Source organism: Syngnathus acus, chromosome 3 (assembly GCF_901709675.1).
Source record: "Syngnathus acus chromosome 3, fSynAcu1.2, whole genome shotgun sequence".
In the NCBI taxonomy this organism is placed as follows: domain Eukaryota; kingdom Metazoa; phylum Chordata; class Actinopteri; order Syngnathiformes; family Syngnathidae; genus Syngnathus; species Syngnathus acus.
Genome location: NC_051089.1, coordinates 12105080 through 12123418, shown reverse-complemented (window position 1 = coordinate 12123418; position 18339 = coordinate 12105080). Strand labels below are relative to the sequence as shown.

General features: G+C 40.1%; 2 protein-coding genes across 2 annotated transcripts in view; both read right to left on the bottom strand.

Moving 5' to 3' along the window:
• The window catches only part of pde8a (phosphodiesterase 8A), a 38545-nt gene extending 29796 nt beyond the window's left edge, over positions 1-8749 (bottom strand). Inside the window, exon 1 of the mRNA XM_037247862.1 lies at positions 7288-8749. Within this exon, the coding sequence (XP_037103757.1) occupies positions 7288-7440 (153 nt within the window). The 5' untranslated portion in view covers positions 7441-8749. The remainder of the gene's footprint in view (positions 1-7287) is intronic.
• Positions 8750-11678: 2929 nt separating this feature from the next.
• On the bottom strand, positions 11679-17610 carry gatm (glycine amidinotransferase (L-arginine:glycine amidinotransferase)). Its single transcript, XM_037247066.1, has 9 exons — positions 17466-17610; positions 16360-16578; positions 16075-16270; positions 15524-15714; positions 15304-15441; positions 14565-14729; positions 14402-14465; positions 13815-13931; positions 11679-13723 (listed from the first exon to the last, which is right to left on the bottom strand). Exons 1-9 carry the CDS (start codon positions 17532-17534, stop codon positions 13611-13613), a joined length of 1272 nt encoding a protein of 423 aa, XP_037102961.1. The 5' UTR covers positions 17535-17610; the 3' UTR covers positions 11679-13610.
• Between the last annotated feature and the right edge of the window lie 729 nt (positions 17611-18339).

Here is an 18339-nt window from a genome sequence, read left to right as displayed (position 1 = left end):
GTTGCTGCCAAAGGAGGCTTAACCAGTTATTAAAGCCAAATGTTCACATACTTTTTCCATCCCACATTGTGACATTTACATGTATAAGTGTGTGTGTAGTGTTCCTTTAAGAAGTTTCTCATTGTTGGGACTTGGATGCAAATCAGATCACATTTTATGACCAATTTATTCAGCTATCTGGGGTTCACATACTTTTTCTTACAACAGACACTAAATTCTCATCAGATAATATAAAAGGTGATTGCACTTTTTCTGCTCGGAAGCCCCTGTTTGCCTAATATGAAAACACTGCTGAAGGCGTGGAATTATGTAAATAACATAAATATAAAAGCACTCCAGAAAGAAGCTTACGTAAACGTGTCGTTTGTTTAACCAGTGTGTTACACATGCTCCCCTCATGTGAAGACTGAAAACACACTCAATACCAACGAAGGCACTGACATGGTGTCACACGAATGATCACTCTCAGATGAACGAGTCCTTTGAAGCAACAGAGATGGCGTGTTCTGTACATGCTGTACTTTTCAAAACCACTCAACAACCTTGAGCCATCTTATCTCAACTCACATGACAGCACTGTACCATTTGCTTGGTCCGTTCAAATAAAGCAAAAAAGGGGATTTTGGTGTCATACCAAGGGCTCAACAGCCGTAAATTGAACATTGACATATGTTTCTACTACAAGGAAAACTAAATGGTTGCGATTGGCTGGTGATTGGTTGGTGTACCCCACCTCTCGCCCATTGTCAGCTGGATGAGAGGCAGATGGCAGCTTTAATGAAGACGTTTGACTGAGCAACCTTTGAAACAAGAGATACACAACATTTTGAAGCAAAATATATCAAATTAATATGGATTTTCTAAATTTATTTTTAGGAATTTAAGTATTGCATCATTCACAAACGCTCCGGATATACTCTATACCCTGCTCATATAATTTTTTTTTTTTAATAACCCTCCCACATGCTATAAAAACATCCATACATACTTAAACACCGTCACACCACATACACGGCGCGGCAACACTTACATAGCATAGAATAAAAGGGAAAATAAATATTTCAAAAACAAAATATTCAACCAAACCATGTATTTTTGTCTCACAAAGGTCCACTGGATTAGAAATGATATCACATACATTGGTTTTGTTGCGTTTGTAAGATAAAATGGCACAATGTCATTCTCTTTAAACACATCAAAACACCAGGGGGAAGTCTTCATTGACTAGTCTGTTCACGTAGTAATTATGGTTGAGCATCTTTGTTTAGATTTTCTTTGACTGGCATACGCAGTTTAATGGCTCCTCCTAGTGTGCTGCATCATGGCTTGGTGCAAGCTCTTAAACTAAATATTATCGAGGTATGGGAGGTGCATCTCAGTAAAATAAGAAATTCTACATGACAATAGAGTCTGACAAGTTTTCAATTAGCCTTGATGCCTGGCTGCCATTTCACACACACCTTGTCTGGAATAAATACTGCAAGTATTCATGAAAGCCAATTCTCACAATATAAAAGTACAACAGTGGAATGGCACCAAGTTGGTCTTCTTTGAACAGAACCCAAGTACACAGCACGTAGACCTTTATTGTATAACTTTGCCTAATCTAGCCAAACTATCACATGCGGAATTCATGACAAACGTATTCTCCTCGAGGGGGAGCAATGACTGTGGCCTTCTTTGTAAAGGCTATTTTAAAACAGCGGGAGGTTAGTTTCACCCCAGTTACACGTCATAAGTGAATATTCTCGGAAGGAGGAGACCTTCTGTCTTTCTGGGAAAGGCTTCAAAATGAATAGTACAATTGTGCCTTGATATGAGAGTTTTATTTGTTCAGTCACTATGATCTGAACTGTCAATACTGACACCTCAAACCATCTTTACAATTGAAATGAATGGAAGCACCTTTAATCCGTTCCAGTCTTCCGGTCTTGTATCACCACCAGTCTGTGCTTGCAAATCAAAACTATAAAATAAAAAATCAGCTAAATGACAGCAAGTGACAGCTCATATTTCGAAGCCAAGTCACTCGCATCTTAAGGCACCACTGTATAGTTTATATACATCAAACTATATTGCAGTGGCAAAATCATCAGTCAGTGGACGTCATGCACCATAACTAAAGCCAACTCATTTCCTCCGACTCATTCAGCTCATGTGTGACAGATGATAAATGACACGGCCACTAGCCGGCCTGTGGACAGGAAGGGAGGATGGGGTCAAACTCTAGTTGACCATAATGTTTAAAATAAAACACAATGAGCCGCTAAAGTCGTACCTCAAGTAATAGTTGGGCATGATGGAAATGGTTCAGTGGAGAGGCACAGATTTCACATTTCAGGCTGGATTTAGACTACGTGGTTCAAGTGACCCAATTTTCCATCCCATGTGGCTCACTTTGCATATGCGTCATGAGAGTGTAAGAGTGTGAGAGGAAGAAGGGGGTGATAAAAAGGAAAAAAAAAAATCAGGGGATGGCCTACCATACTGCCACAGTGTACAGTCAGCAAGGACATACAGGATATAGTACCATCCAAATGCACTGATTAATCGATATTGGCACTGAAATACAATGTGGCCTTAAGGCCTGTAGTGTAAAACCTGCCTAATATGTAATTACTGTACAGAAGGCTCAACAAACTTGTAATTAAACATGTAACATGTAATTTAATCAAACGAGTCGATAAGCTTAATGCTAAAATAATGGGAAAGGCCATAGACAACTTACAAAGTGCACCAAGTTGATAAATGTCATTCACACATTTACTACGCAGGCATGGAACTGTCGATGAGGAATAAAAAAAATTTGACGTTGTTTGAATGTACTGACAAAGTCATCCGATCGTGTAGGGTAAAATATAGGCTAAATGGTAAAAACATGGAATGTTTCCCATTATGCCACTGTGTATTGACTTCAGCATGTGCAATATTCAGCAAAAAAATTTTCTGGCCATGCTTCATTGTTGATCGGTTTCCAGTCAGCCACTGCCGTCCTTTAGAATAAAATTACTCTGATGATTCTTAACATAGACTGCATGTGCACACACTTGCAAGAACAGCACAACAGTGAGCAAAAGAATAATTGGAACATTTCTGAAAAACTAATTGTGCCATCTTTTAATGGGCGTACTTTAAGGTCATAAAATGCTTTCCTTACAAATGTTCACACCGATGATTGAAATAGTTCTGTTTTCAACTGCAAATTGGAAACAGTACTTTCTGCTCTTTGGCCATCTTTTTTTTTGCTCACGTATCTGTACTTCTATGCAAGCACTTTTGCCACCTCAGGAAAGAGGGCAACCCGATGGAAAAAGTCAAGGCCGGACAAATGGCGGCGTGTTTGGTCGAGGCTTGTGACTGTCTATTTGGCTCGAAGAAATGCCCACTATCACAGGGCCTTGTACTTGAGCCTTATCATCCTCAGAGCAGCCCAGATGGCACCATACCCTTGACAAAGACTCACGTCACGCTCCCAAAGCTCTATTGAATGTTTCTCACACTGCAGACGCCTGCACGCTGTCTCCCCATCGCCTGAGCTCCAAACACACAGCACGCATTTGTTTCACTGTGTTTTTGCAAGAGGCTCAACTTCACTGTGGCTACGAGCAGCTGTGTGTGGTTGGAGAGGATAATTATCATCCTTACAGGGATGAATGTGTGCGCAATCTTCACAACCACAATGACACAAGCCAGGGAACACATATGCACGATGGGATGAGAAAAAACAACATTGAGAATGTTGCACTAAGACAACTGATTATTTCACAGTTTACAATATTTCCTGAATTGGGTTTTTATGGTCAGGAAGCCCCCATTTCCACAGGAGAAGTACTGTACTGTGCCAAAATCCTAGGCAACCATTACAACCGTGAGTTATTTTAGCATTGCCAAAATTACCTCCCTCATACCGTCACTTGAATACACCCAGACATCATGACCAAAAAAAAAAATACTCTGGATGCTTACGTATTTAGTGAAACCTATTCCTCCATCCACTAATGTTACAATGGTGCAGCAATGGCAAATTGGCTTGCAGTGGTGGGAACTACAAATACTTGTAGTATATTGTGTATTTTTCAGGTATGTGCACTACTGTGGCGTGTTTCGTTCTTGGACAACATTTTATCTTCACTCCCTACATTTGAAAACAGATGGATGCACTTATCACTACTATTTATGATGCTGTCCTTTTTCAACACGTTCAATGTAAATGCTATATTGAATCGGGTTAGTGACATTTAATGTCCAGGAATTAGTCCATTGCATCAGTTTAATTGGTTTTATTAATTCTGTTGTTTCAAATTTAACATCCCAAGCCGGATGGAAAAAAATCCAATGGTTGGAGGTACAAGTGAAACTACTCTTTTCTGGAGATCTAAACTGCTGAGGTCAAAACGTTCAAAGGATAAATGATGTTGGGAAATTTGAACGTAGCAGAAGGGTTAAGGGTTAAAAAAAAAAATCTAAAAAGAGGAGGCATACTGATTTTTGAAATGTGTCTCACTAAAAGATTAAAAAGGTTTTTCATTATTTTCCCCTACAGCAAAGAGTTGATCAATCAACTAATTGTTTCAGCTCTACTTACAACAGTCACCTACTGGGATTTGGAGCTGCTAAAAAAAGAGAAAACAAAAAAAAAAAAAAAAAGAGTAAAAGAGAGCAAAATCTACTTGGGCATGAATATTTTGGGTTAGTGTTTAAAAGGTGTTTTAAAAGGGTGGCACGTACACAATTTCCAAAACAATCAATAGATATCATTGATTTCCTCTCTGAGCGGTAGAAAAAAAAAAAAATCAAAGGCATCTGCAGCACGACCTCCATCTGATGCTTAGCAATAATGTAACACAGAAAATGCACTTTTCTCCACGCTAAGCGTCAATTGAACTCTGTGAGTCGCTGTAGGACGCTAAAGATGACAACTTATAGATTCAGGATTAACCATTTCCAGCTGAAGGAGATTTGTGTACCATTAGTCTAACTCAATCAGGGGACTAATTCAATCAAAGGCACAGTGGGCGTCCTGACGTGGGGGCATCTGTCACGCTGCCTTCTCGCTGCATTCTGCGCAGACATTTAGCCACAAAATTCAGGTTGACACGAGCCCTCAAATAGGCGGCGGTCTGACGAACAAAATGTACATACAGGAATCATATGCGTGCACACACGCTATCATCAAGCTCAATTAGTTCCTAAATTTGATGTACAGGACGTGGGTCATTACAGACAAGGCCATTTTCTATCCCCCAACCTCATGAAAATTGAAATAATCCTTGCACTTGTTGTGTAAATAATAGTTAAAAATTAAGTGGAGCTGTGGTAAAATTGTTTTTTAAATATTACATAAAATACCGAACAGATCTTGAGCACCATAAATAGCTTTTTTCCCTTGGTGTCAATTTGACAGTTTTTAATCATCTTTTTTATAACTATCTTCAAGTCTCGTTTTTGAATTGTTCAAAGATTGTTTTATCCCAGACAAGTTTCTAAAAGTAATAATTGTACTGTGAAATTATGTCACGCAACATAAACGCACGAGGGACATGACTCAGCAGAAATGACATCAAGATAATTGCGCTGACCAAGACCTTTCTTATCATTTTCATATTTTTCAGCCATAATGGAGTATGTCGCTCAAAGAAATGCAACAGTGTTGCTCATATCATCAGGATTAAGGTTCTTGACCAGTTGGCATGGCCGTTCACAAAGCTAGCATGTACTCTAAAAATAATAATAACATTAGCATTGATTTGCAACCCTGTTACTTACAATCCTGTTACTGTAATTAGAGTAAGAGTAAAGTGAAATTAGCATTCAAGTAGCAATATAGTTTTTAGCTTGTTTTTTTTATCTTTTTATTCTATTTATTTTTTATCGCATGCGCGGATCGGTTGGCACTTTTTAAATTTCGTTGTACATGTGACAATGACAAATAAAGATCTATTCTATTCTATTCTATTCTATTCTATTCTATTCTATATGCTTTTTAAATAATATTTTATTCAGGCACCTGAGTATCTGTAACAGGGTTGCGTCAAACACAGCAAAATGATTCGTATAAAAACAAAAACAAATCTCGGAAAATGTTAACCATTGATGTTAGAACTGGACCTAATGGCCTGTTCTTAAAAATACCAGAAAACCAGTTTTTAAAATGTAAGTACCGTAGTTTTCGGACTATAAGTCGCACCGGCGTATAAGTCGCACCAGCCATAAAATGCCCAAAAAAGTGAAAAAAAAAACATATATATGTATATAAATCGCTCCTGAGTATAAGTCGCCCCCCCACCCAAACTATGAAAAAAAAAACGCGACTTATAGTCCGAAAATTACGGTACCTACCCTAATTGCCTTTCAATTCTACATGCAAACATGACAGCATGAGTGCTTGACCTTCAATGGAATCGAAGATGACTTAAACTTCTCATACTAATATTCACTTAACAACTCAACATTGATTCGCTTCTTGATTTGTGCCATAAATCAAAGCCATCAGTCTTTCTCATCTCAGCCTACTGCGCAGCAAACACACCAACGTGCGTGTGTGAGCTCTTACGCAACATGCAAATGAGAATGAAATTGATCATCCCCCTGATGGGAAGCACATCTCTTTTCGAAGCGTCCAAGCAGCACATCTCATTACGCCACTCGGACTGCAATTATTCATGGTCCAAAAGACAAATGGAACTGTTAGATTTTGTGATGATGCAACATAGTGTACACTTTGCAGTGTGCTAGTGTCAATCCTACCTACGTTTGTCATTTTTCCATTAAAAGAAAAGGTATATTTTTGTATGATGACCTTAGAGGCCTCCATAAGTACTGGCAAGAAAGCCTCCGAATGAGAAGCAGTAGAAAGGTGAAGCAGAGGCCAAATATGTCGAGTGAAAACTTTGACACAGATTTCAGCTCTGGTTCGTCACTCAATCCGACGTTTTGTATGGCCTCTAAATGTAGTCAAGCATATATCAGTGGTTCTGTTCATTTTCAAAGTGCACAGAACATTACACTCACTTACTATTGTTGCGTGTTGTCTAATATAACACTATTAAGGTACTTTTTAAGAATAAATGACATCTCCACCTTCATAAACATTTCCAACAAGGGGGCATAAAAATATGAAATGGAAGCGTAGCGTCATTTAGGTGCAGCATTAATGAAGTGAGACTCAATTCAAGTTTCTCTAGAAGTTCAACACTGCAAAGTCCTTTGGTGCATGTGACAAACAAACATTTAGTGTGTGTGTGTGTTTGCGTGCATGTTTGTGTGTGTGTGCGTGAGTTCCCTCACCTTGCAGCTCTGGGGTTTGAGGGGTAGTCCCGAGACAGGATTTCCTTGATGCTGAGTGGTGTTTGTCTGCTGGGGCGAGTGGGAATCCTCGGACTCTTTTCCACTGTGGTAGACCACCCTATCAGAGATATGAATACTTGAAGCACAGCCCATGCTTCAACTCACTTCAGCCTTTTTTTTCCTGTCCTTTTTTTGTGCAAGTTCTCGTTAGCTTGAGGGCCACCAGTGTCATACGCTCACTTGTCGTTCTTAATGACACAAAATGCCCATTTTCTCAGCTTAAATATATAAATAGATAGATGTCATCTGGGCCACAACAAATCCAGTTCTGTAATTGCTCTGAAAAGCAGCATGAATAATAATTTTCCAACCCTAACCCCCAAATACCCCTCCAGGAGACCAGGAAGCTGATTTCCTCTCTCTTGTTTTTTCACATGAATTTAATTGGAGATCTTTAATCAAAGTAGCCGTCCTTCTTTGGCGGGTGGGAAAAAAGTTGGGTTATAGTTCAACCGGACGGCTCGGATCCCACAAGGCTCCTCTTGACACTCGTACCACATCACCATTTTTCATGTTGCTTTTTTGTGCTCTTCAGTCATCAAGTAGGCCTGAACACAATCACACACACGTACACTCACATGCACGCGCACACACACACTCACGCACACACACACGTTCACATACGCTCACACGCACGCAGTGCAGCCTCATGCAACAGTTGTATCCATTTCTGCTGTGCAATCTTGCATTGGTAGTGGTCCTTATCCACCCTGGTGCCATCCAAGACTATAAAGACAAGACAGAACGTGTGTGGGTTTTCTTTTTCGAACAATCTGTTGGCCCACTTCAGCTGAGGACGGTCAAGGTACACGTTGTCACTGTGCTTTGCTCCAACCTCGAGCCGACCAGCATCATCCTCATCATCAACAGGCTGCAATATTCACACTGCATGGCATTCTTGTGGACACTCGCGTCGAAGCATTCCCAGTGGAACAGAACGCAACTCCCCATGTATCAGCTCCAGAATTGGCCAGTGGAGGACGCGGAGGAGCCAACCGGCGTTCAGGCATCCGCTACCCGCTTCAGGATGAGCCCAACCCGGGAGCAGTGTCTCCGGACTCCTCCTCGATGTTTCCTCATTCCGGTGGTGGCGGCGTTGGGAGCGAAAAAGAAGGAGAAAAAAATCGGAGGATGTATGTAGAGGCTGTCAAATTGTAGAAATGACGAACATACCGCCCTCTGGAGAGTGCCCAAAAAAGGCAGTGTTTGAAGACAAGTTTTCGGTGCAGGATGATTAAAGGTATCGAGGGCGCAGGGACGAGCGAGAATGAAGCTGCAACGGCTAGCTCGTTTTTAGGCTTGTCTTTTCTCTGCCTTGCCTGGCGTTTGCCCTTCCATTTCTTCGCCGCTGCTTGACAGCGGCACATCCAATAAAAGCACCCGCAAGGATTGACCTACAGCCTTTACTGACGTTAATGCAAATGAGGTGCGCGCAGCTAATGGGCGCCGCGCTCCCGCAGCCAGTGGGTGGTCCTCCGCTCGGCGTGGGAACTTTGAATACACCAACTGCGCTCGTTGCACTTTTTCCTCTTGGCCAAATGCCTAAATGCAGAAGAAAAACGGGTTTCTTCCTCCACGCACTGCATTTTGAGCATCTACGTTTGTCCTCACTACACAATTCAGCGCATTAGTAGAACAACTATAGAAAACATACCAGTGCCAATTAGGGCCTACTAGTAGAACCTTAAGATGGATATAAAAGAAATGGTCTTGCAAAAGTGATTATTTTCCTGCTTCTGCCCTTATCATAACATAACACAACAAATTAAAAATATTCCAGTCAAGAGTTAATTATTATTAAATGGATTGATGTGTACAGATCAAGACAGATGTTTTATTCATCAAACTTGGCTGGAATCAGCTTTCCTCTAACCCGCCAGTCGGAGTAGGAATAATCATGTGCATCACATAGATTGTGAAAAGGTAACTCATACTCTTTATTAATTTTAAACAAACGATGCTACGGATGTGTTGGTATCGTAACTTTAGACAAAGTACAAAAAAGAAAACAGGAAAAAGGACAACAAAGAGAAAGTACAAAAATCAGACGAATGATGCACAACCAAAAGGATGGTAGAAGAGCAATTAACAAAGTGCAAACAAACAGCAACTAAAAGTGAGGAGGACCAGGAAAACAGCATAATTCAGAGATAGAAAAACATTCAAAGTTCTGTGTCCAAAGTTCTGAGAAAACCTTTGCATGCTTGGTTTGCTGCTCAAGTCATCTATCTAATTGTTAAGAGGCATAACTTAACCAGTGAGACAGAACGCAGCACAGAAAACAGGAGCAATCTGGGATCTTTCTGGTATGGCCACAATTTAATACTGGCAGCTAATTATAATTCCTTCTCCGTGTGTGTGCGTGTGCGTGCGTGTGTGTGTGTGTGTGAGAGAGAAACGCACTCTGGACTTGGCAAATATAGACATTGTGACCTTTTTTCTCATATTCTTGTTCAAACAAGGATTTCACTATGTCAAGGGGTCTGCTTTTCAAAATGTCTAGACACAACACAGAAAATTTAAACTTTGAACACAGCAGCTATTCTTTTGTATCATGTATTGTCTGTACGCAATGTCCTCGTTTTATCTTTGTTTTTGTTTTACATGCAGTTCCTGGTCATGACCAATCTGTTGTTCAGCTTACAATAGGCACCTTTAACCCTTTAGTGTCCAGGCGTAAGTGAAGCTTCTTCATCCTGTGTTTCATTGCAATATATGATTTTATTTGTCCAATATAATTCATGTTAAAAAAGCAGTAATGTTAGTTGTGATGCTGATAAATTGCTTGGTTATGTGTTCCATATTTTTTTGAACAAGTGAGCAAATCACGCTGTGCTGGAACATGTCACAATTTCATCAGCTGACTGCAGTACAGAGGCCTAATATAGATTCTATACAAGCTGCAGCCTCGTGCGCATATGACCACATTACTTCTTCAAAGGACATTATCTGATAAGAAAAATACTTTTTCATACACAAATACAGTAGTGTCCTACTAATTGGTTGTCAAGTCTGAAAACTGTTGCAGTATGTGCAGTGTGGATATGCACGTCGGCCAGGATAAAAGCAAACAATCAGTGGAGCCAAAATGTCAGAAGAATCAGGTTCCCCTCTACAGCTGGGAACAACAGAGAATTTTGTAACTTCTTCACCAACTTTCATGACGCACCACCCTCCTAATCCCAAAGTGTGACCATGCAGCGGGATTAGGATGCCCGGGCCTTATCACAGGCCACGGCTGCAACCCGATCGCGTTCACCCCGTCGGCGGCTGATCCAGGCCACATTGTGACGAAGAATGGGAGGTGCTCAAATAGGCCACGTTCTTGAGCACAATGTCAAAGAGCCCAAAGAACTCGTGTCTGACAGTACAGGACAGCCATGTTTTGATTGCTTATTGGTCTTGGGGGCACAAATGATTGTGCCATGTGGTGGGGAAGTAAAGTACAAATACTTTATAACTATACTTATGTAGATTTTTCATCTATCATGACTTGAGAACAGTGTTCCCCAGCGAATGGCAAGAATCTGCATGTAAATGACACAAACCTGAAAAAGGTTTCAAATTTCCCTTTAATTGCCACTAGACGGCGACAAAGTACTTTTGGTTCAGCAAAACTCCTCAACTCACTTCAGCATAGTCCCTTGACACCAAGATGCCACAAGATGGTGGGAAAGCAATTGAGAATTAAGTCAACGCTAGCTATCTTCAAAACAACACCTCTAAGGTGACTTTTATCTTCTTTTGGGCATTTTTTTTGTATTTTTACGACTTAGTGTGTATATTATTATTATTATTATTATTATTATTATTGCTGCTCTCCAGTTTATTCAAAGCACCTCTCCCTCCATCTTTCTTGAACTGTAGTGAATACATTTTACCAATAGATGTCAGCAACATGCAACACTATGCAATATCATCAGATTACAGCAGCGTCTGCACGACTGACCCTTTGCTGTATAATGTAATGCAAGCAACATAGCATTGGGTATGTCTTCTACTGATCCTGTAACTCAACAGGAGAGTACCAAAACGCTTTGGTGATACTTAAACCCGCCACGTTTCTACCTACAACCTTGTTGACCTTTCACGACTAACCCAGGCCTAGCCAAGTCCAGCCGTAGGGAGCTGTTTTGCTCTGCTTGTTTCAGAAGTATCCTTCCGCATCACGATTTAAATGATCAAGGTCATCAGTAAGGCGCTTGATAAGGACCCTGATCATTTGAAACTAGCGAACAACCCAAGGTAAGTCAGCTCACCTGCAACGCTTGCCAGAAATGGATGGAAAATTGACCATATTTGTCACATAAGACATTTGCAAAATTGATACACATGTTTTTAATTCTATTTATTAATGTTGCACAATACAAAACAGCACTTGCTTTCCTTATTACTGAACTCCACTCGCAACAGACTTTAGGAGGCAAACACTTTTGACTGTATCCTTCTGAAAATGAAATTCAGGCATTACAGACACATTTCTTTCTTCATTCTTAAGGCATTTCTGCTGTACAAACAAAAACAGCCACCCAATTCAGTGAGAATGACTTGCAGCATATAACTGGCCCAGTTTTGCAACAAGAACAGCAGAGGCAAAAGGTAAAGGCTACAATATATGATATGGACTGTAAATATATATATAAAAAAACATGAATTGGTGGGAAATCCAAATAAAGAGAAAAATGACAAATATAAATAGAACTTTGTCCAATCAATTGAGATCTTTACAAAATCTCCCAGTGAAAAGAAATTCATCATGTTGAATAACCCACAGAACAACTTGAATACATTTATTTAAATATAAAAATAGTTTCGAAAACCACAGAAGTGTTGTTTCTGAGTGTTCAAAAGGAAGTAGTTCCCTTCCCCCTGTGCCCTAGGTTGGCGACATTCTCATACCAAACTCTACCTTGTCCTCATGTTGACTTGAAGATGTCGAAGCCAGAAACAATAGCCAGGCCAGAAATGCAGTTAATATTGAGATATACGTATGTTGAAGGAAAGTGACGGTGCTATTGAGCACGTACGTCAACAATTTATTAGATACACTTGAACAGTGCAATGCAACCACTCTGCCATGATTTCTTTGCCACAATGCATTCTATCAACTTCACAGAAAGCAACATTAGGGAGATTCATAGCTTACATATCGGCTTTATGTCCCTAAATGTATTTTTAAAGCAGATTTCAAAAATGTTTTGTTTTGGGTTTTTTTGCGAGCACATGATGAGATGTTTTCATTGTTTTTTTACGATTGACCGATAAAATCTTGGACTTGCTTTGTAATTCATAGCGAAGATGTTTCTGAAAAAAATCCACCTTTTAGTGAACCTAACCCTTAATTCATAAATATTATAAAATATATTACTATTTTAAATATAACATTAGATTATTTTTATTTTCCTCATTATTACTATAAAAACCGGATGTGCTCGACAAAAAAAACAAGGACAGATTCTGAATCAATGCAAAAAAATCCAGAAAAGTTTACTTGGATCCTCGATTTAAAAATGTTTGTATAATGTAGAATTCATAGCAGGAATGTTGCATACAATCACAAAGTGTAGCTAATAAAGTGGCTGGTGAGTGTACAGTGAACCCCGCTAGTCACGAACAATTGACGCCACACGTACAGGTTTATAATTGCCAATATACGTCACAAGATATTGGCAACGCACTTTTTTCTATTAGACGAGGCTGTAGTGACTATATGAACCTCCTCTCCTTACTTCAACAACGTATTATGGCCCCAAGATGGCCAATGTAATTTATATTAGACATGGCTTTGGTGACTTTTGTTTGAACAAATAACAGATGATAGCCCCCCCGCACACCCACACACACATAAAAAAATCCAACAATTGCCCAATCATGAATAAGTCGGGGTTCACTGTACATCAAAACAAAGCTGTTTGCAAAGGCACTGTAATGCACAGCAATGTCAAATCAAAACAATACATTCATATTCACCCAAGACATGAAGACCCAATCAAGAGCAAGATTTTAGTGCCAACTGTTACGACTAGTGAATGGATTTGTGTATTTGTCAATACACTTATAAAAATCACAATGTTCACTATTTTGACACTCAAGTTGGAACAGTTGACTTGCAAAGTAAAATCTGTACAGCCGCCCTGTTAATATTAATGTTAATCTTAATAGAGACACTAGGTAATAAATTTATAAGCAGCAATTGAGTTAAAATTCCAAACTGAGCCTCTAATCATTTAAAGCTCAATAAAAACTGCCCATTTCTGGCAAGGCTAGTGAAAGTAGGACTGCAGTGTACCACGACGGCGGACGTCAGTAGTCCAGCAATGGAAGCCGCCACCCAGCGAGTTGGCATGGCGAATGTTCACCTTTATGGTGTTTATACCTACATCACACAAAAAAAAATACAAATAAAGATTTGTCAGATGACTCTACTCGTCGGTAATTGGGATTAGCAATACATTTGTTAAACTCACCGAGGCTCTCGAACATTTTCTGAATGGTGACTTCATTGGACTCAACCATGACGCGCTTCTCATCCAGCATCAGAACATTCATGGACAACCATTTAGAGGACATCCATAGAGGGTGATCTACACAAACATGCAAATAAGGTATTAATGCAATGTATTGATGAATTTTAAATGGTTTTCTTTTATTGTGTGTTTCAATATCACTATAAATTGCTATCAGTTGTAAAAATAAAAATCTAACAGAATGATAAAGCTTTGCGGTCTTATTAGAAGTATTGTATTTTTGGCATGTTCACCATAACGGTTTGCTAACAAAAGTGTTTAAATGGTGAAATTATACAAAATAGAAGTGGTTTAACTGTAAAAAAAAAAAAAAGCCTGTCACTGTCCACCCTGTCAGCAAGCACATATTTTGCTGTACTGTGTATGCATGCACATTGATTGCTTGCAGTTCATCGATTTAAAAAAAAAATCTATTTAAAACAATAAACATGTACACTAGCACTAACAAAAACAATAATCTCATCTTTCACCTCGAGGTGATATTCACGTTAAAAAACAAGGCGCATTCAATTGCAGTCTGTACTCACCATCGGAAATCAGAGGTGTCGGAGGTTTTACAACAGTCCAGCCTGCCTTCTTGAACATATCAATCTAAAAGAAAACATAATAAGAACCATTATAACCTTCCAATTAGATGCCAAACTTGCTCCAGCAGGTTTTCCTGCATTACATAGGTAATTCCACTCTAACCTGGCGACATGGCCGATCAGGGTTTGACAGCACAAGTCCTGGTCCGATGATGTTGAAAGTAGCATCAATGTGCATGGGGTTCGGGTCTTTGAATGAGATGATGTGGATATTGTAGTCTGGGGCCAGGTGACGGCGCATCCACTCAATTCCCATGTAGTTTGTAACCTACGGGATATACACACACTCAACTGAGTGGCTTGATGTGATACGGTTGCTCATTATGAAGTCAAATGAAAGAATCGACAAGACTTGTGGTCTTAATGCGTGTATGAAATAACTCAAATTTAAATTTACCATGTACATTGGCTTATTTTTTTAAGATGAAAGTGGAGATTTTTATAGCATTGTGTGACTCTAAGTAAGGCCAGCACATTAACAATAGTGTTTTCTATAGAAACAACAAAATGACATCTTTATTATTATAATTAATTATTTAGTTATGTAATTTTATTATTTTGTTGCTGGTGTGTGTGTGTGTGTGTGTGTGTGTGTGTGTGTGCGTGTGTGTGCATGCGTGCGTGTATGCGCCCCCCCCCCCCAGACACACACACACACATACCACTGGTTGGAGCCGCACCCTACAATAAATTTGCGCAATTGTTTTTTTTTTACATCTATTAACTCTCAAACTGACGTTGATTTACGGTCCAAGGCGGAAGTAATCTTTCAAATGGTTATGGCTCAAGTAAAGGTCAAGCTGTAGAGAAATAAAGTTACTTGAGACGCGTCTTAGCTGTACCTGACTTCTCTGGACAAAAATGTCCTTGCCAGCACGAATGAAATCAGCAGCGTCAAAGCAGGGCTCGTGCTCCGTGGTCACAAATTTGCCCTGAGCGGCCAGCTTGTGTCTGTCCTCCACTGTGCGGATGGGATAGTCCTAGAAGAAGTCAAAAGAAATCCAGTGTCATTTAAATGAAAGAAAAGGAAACATAGTATGGGCCACGACCGTAAGGCGTCACCTGATCGTAGAGCTCATCAGACATAGTGGGTTTGGGAGCAGTGGTCCATTTAGCACCTTTTCTGAAATACTCCTTGATCAAAGGCCGGTATGCTCGGTACTCGAAGAAGCGAGCCCTCCACGCCATCGGAGCCTCGATGATCTCATTTCCCACTACCAGAAGGATATCCCGGGGCATGGCTGCATACATGCCTACGAAACAACATAGCAACATAGCATCCTTCACATCGTTGCTAATAGAGCAAGTAATCGATTGTTGTTGGTGGAAGAACTAATGTGAGAGTCTTCGTTCCATGTGCATGTGCACATGCACTTGGAGTTCCTTTTTTTTTTAAATCGAATCATGCGCAAACCAGTTATTTGAGGGAATTCATGTCATTGGAAATTATACTGAACTATTTCGAATATTTCAGACAACTCAACTTTATAGCGCATTTTTAAAAAAAAAACAATCACGACTAACAAAATGTGCTTTACATAAATAAACACATTCAACAATTTAAAAATAAAACAGCAGTTCAATGGCATGAAACAATAAAGTCAAACAGAAACCTGATGATTGGAAGTCTGGAGTTTTGTATTCCATGGACCAGTCAATCGGCTCAGGCCTCCTCACATTCACACCCTCGTGACGGAGAATATTGCACATTTCTTCAATTTCAGAAACAGCTTTTTTTAAGTGGTCCACGGGAAAAGGTTGGCCTCCATACTTCTGATAGAAGGACCAGTACTTCTCATATGTGTTTGCCTGGCAGGAAAGAAAACGCATCAGTCGTATTTTGTCCAGTCCTGTGAATATAATTTGATGTTATTTTAGGAACAACAAAAGCGCCTCACTTTCACTTCCACAGTGAAGGGAGGCACACGGGCATTTTCAGCACGGCCCACAATGACCTCCTCAAGAGGGTCCCATTCATTGTAGCTGCTAACAGGACACTCCTGCTGGGCAGGATCAGTAACATGGTCGTCTTCAACCGTCGGCTGTGTTTGAGCAGCTGCGGCGCTGGAGGTGGTCTGGAAGGCCCTCTGCACCCAACCAGTCGCTGCACGGGTCAACTATGGATAAAGGGGGGGGGGGGGGGGGGGGGTACCAATGTTTGTTGATATGCATTCTCATCCATTGCACTTTCAGCACTGCCCCTAGCACTCATTTGGATTCACAGAACCATAGTTAGAGACATAACTCTGGTTTTCCCTAATCATTCGACAAGTGCGCTATTTTACTGGCGAGGAGAAAGAGCGAAGTAGCGCAAGATATAAAAATCCAAACGATTCAAAAACATTAAAGGCAAATGTATTGTAACTAAAAGTTAAATACAACTGACTATCTGTTCTGTACTGGATTAAAAAAAAAAAAGTTGTAGCATTATGGACAGTTTGAACATTTGAGTGTTTCTGTAACACTGAAGGGAGCCAAACTTTTGAGAATCACCCGGAGAGGAAAACTAAATTGAATAGAAAGGCTTTATGTTATAATCTGCTTTTCATAGTCAAGGTTTTGACCCTTCGGACTGGCTATCAGAGCAAAGACAGGTTGGTCCTATGCCAAAGTACACGTATCAGTAGGTGTTCCTTATCCACATTCAGATAGACGCAATCTTTAGGGCTCAGAAGCAGCGCTGGTGTCACAGAGTTCAGAGCGCATCTGTGCATTGCAGCTGTCCTGCCACTCAGGGACGGGCAGCCATAATACACACAAACTTATAAATCCAGCTGAAAATCTAAATACCCATGCCAATTATTTAACTGGTACTTCATCAGAGTCGGAAGTACAAGGCGAAACGTGTCAGGTAATTCAACCTAAATATCTTGTTTGTGATAAAAGAACCAGTTAAATAACTGAAGAGTGAAAACAAAATGAACATAGTACAACTAATACCCATGCCTGCATTTGAATTAAAGTGGTTGTTTTTTTGTTTTTTTAAAAGAAACAAAATACAAACCATGGCTCCGATCAGATGGGCAGCCTCGGCCCCTCTGCTCCCTCCTCTCAGGCACCTCACTCGCAGCATTATAGCCCAATGATGACTTAGTGTGACTTCAAACGCAGCTACCAGTCCTCCTTACTCCCTTTCTTTCGAATGAAGACGCCTCGGCTCTCGGCAGGCTTTATAGCATCGCAAATACATGCCTGCAAAACCATTGGTCGGCTGCAGGTTGTGCGGCAACGTGACTTGAGGAAAGAAGCATTTCTGAAACACAATCCCTTACACCAGCAAATTCTTATCTACTGGCCTACTGGCGCTAAAGGTTTCCAAGGAGAGCGTCTGAAAATGTTGTAAGAATCATTACTTGGACGGGGATAAACAGTCTCTTTGAAACTGCATGTTTTTCTAAAGGGTATCCAGTGAACAGGACTATGAATTGGTAGTTTTGTTATTTTAACAATTCCTTATCTTGGTCAGTTCATGGGTGTTTTGTAAATTATTGATCAAGTGTTAAAAATGGCTCGCTCTCTTTGATGATCCATGGTAAATTATCTCAAAGGCAGAAGGGTTAGGCTGGACGCCAGCAATGTGCTCCACTTTACACTGTCAGAAAATGACGCTAAATTTGTACCTTTAATGATCCAATGGCTTAAAAGGTCAGAACACCAGGACTTTTGATGCTATTCGTTCATCCATCTATGGCATTTCGTATTTAATCAACACTAAGACAAGCAGACATAAGGCTGCCACACAGCGCTTGTATGTCTTATTTTTGCTTACAAGTCAAAGCAAAAACAAAAAAACTCATGAAAAAATATGTATACATTTCTAAGTCAGGTCACTCATACCTCAAGATTGTATTGGATCTGTGCATACTTAAGTCGAGGCG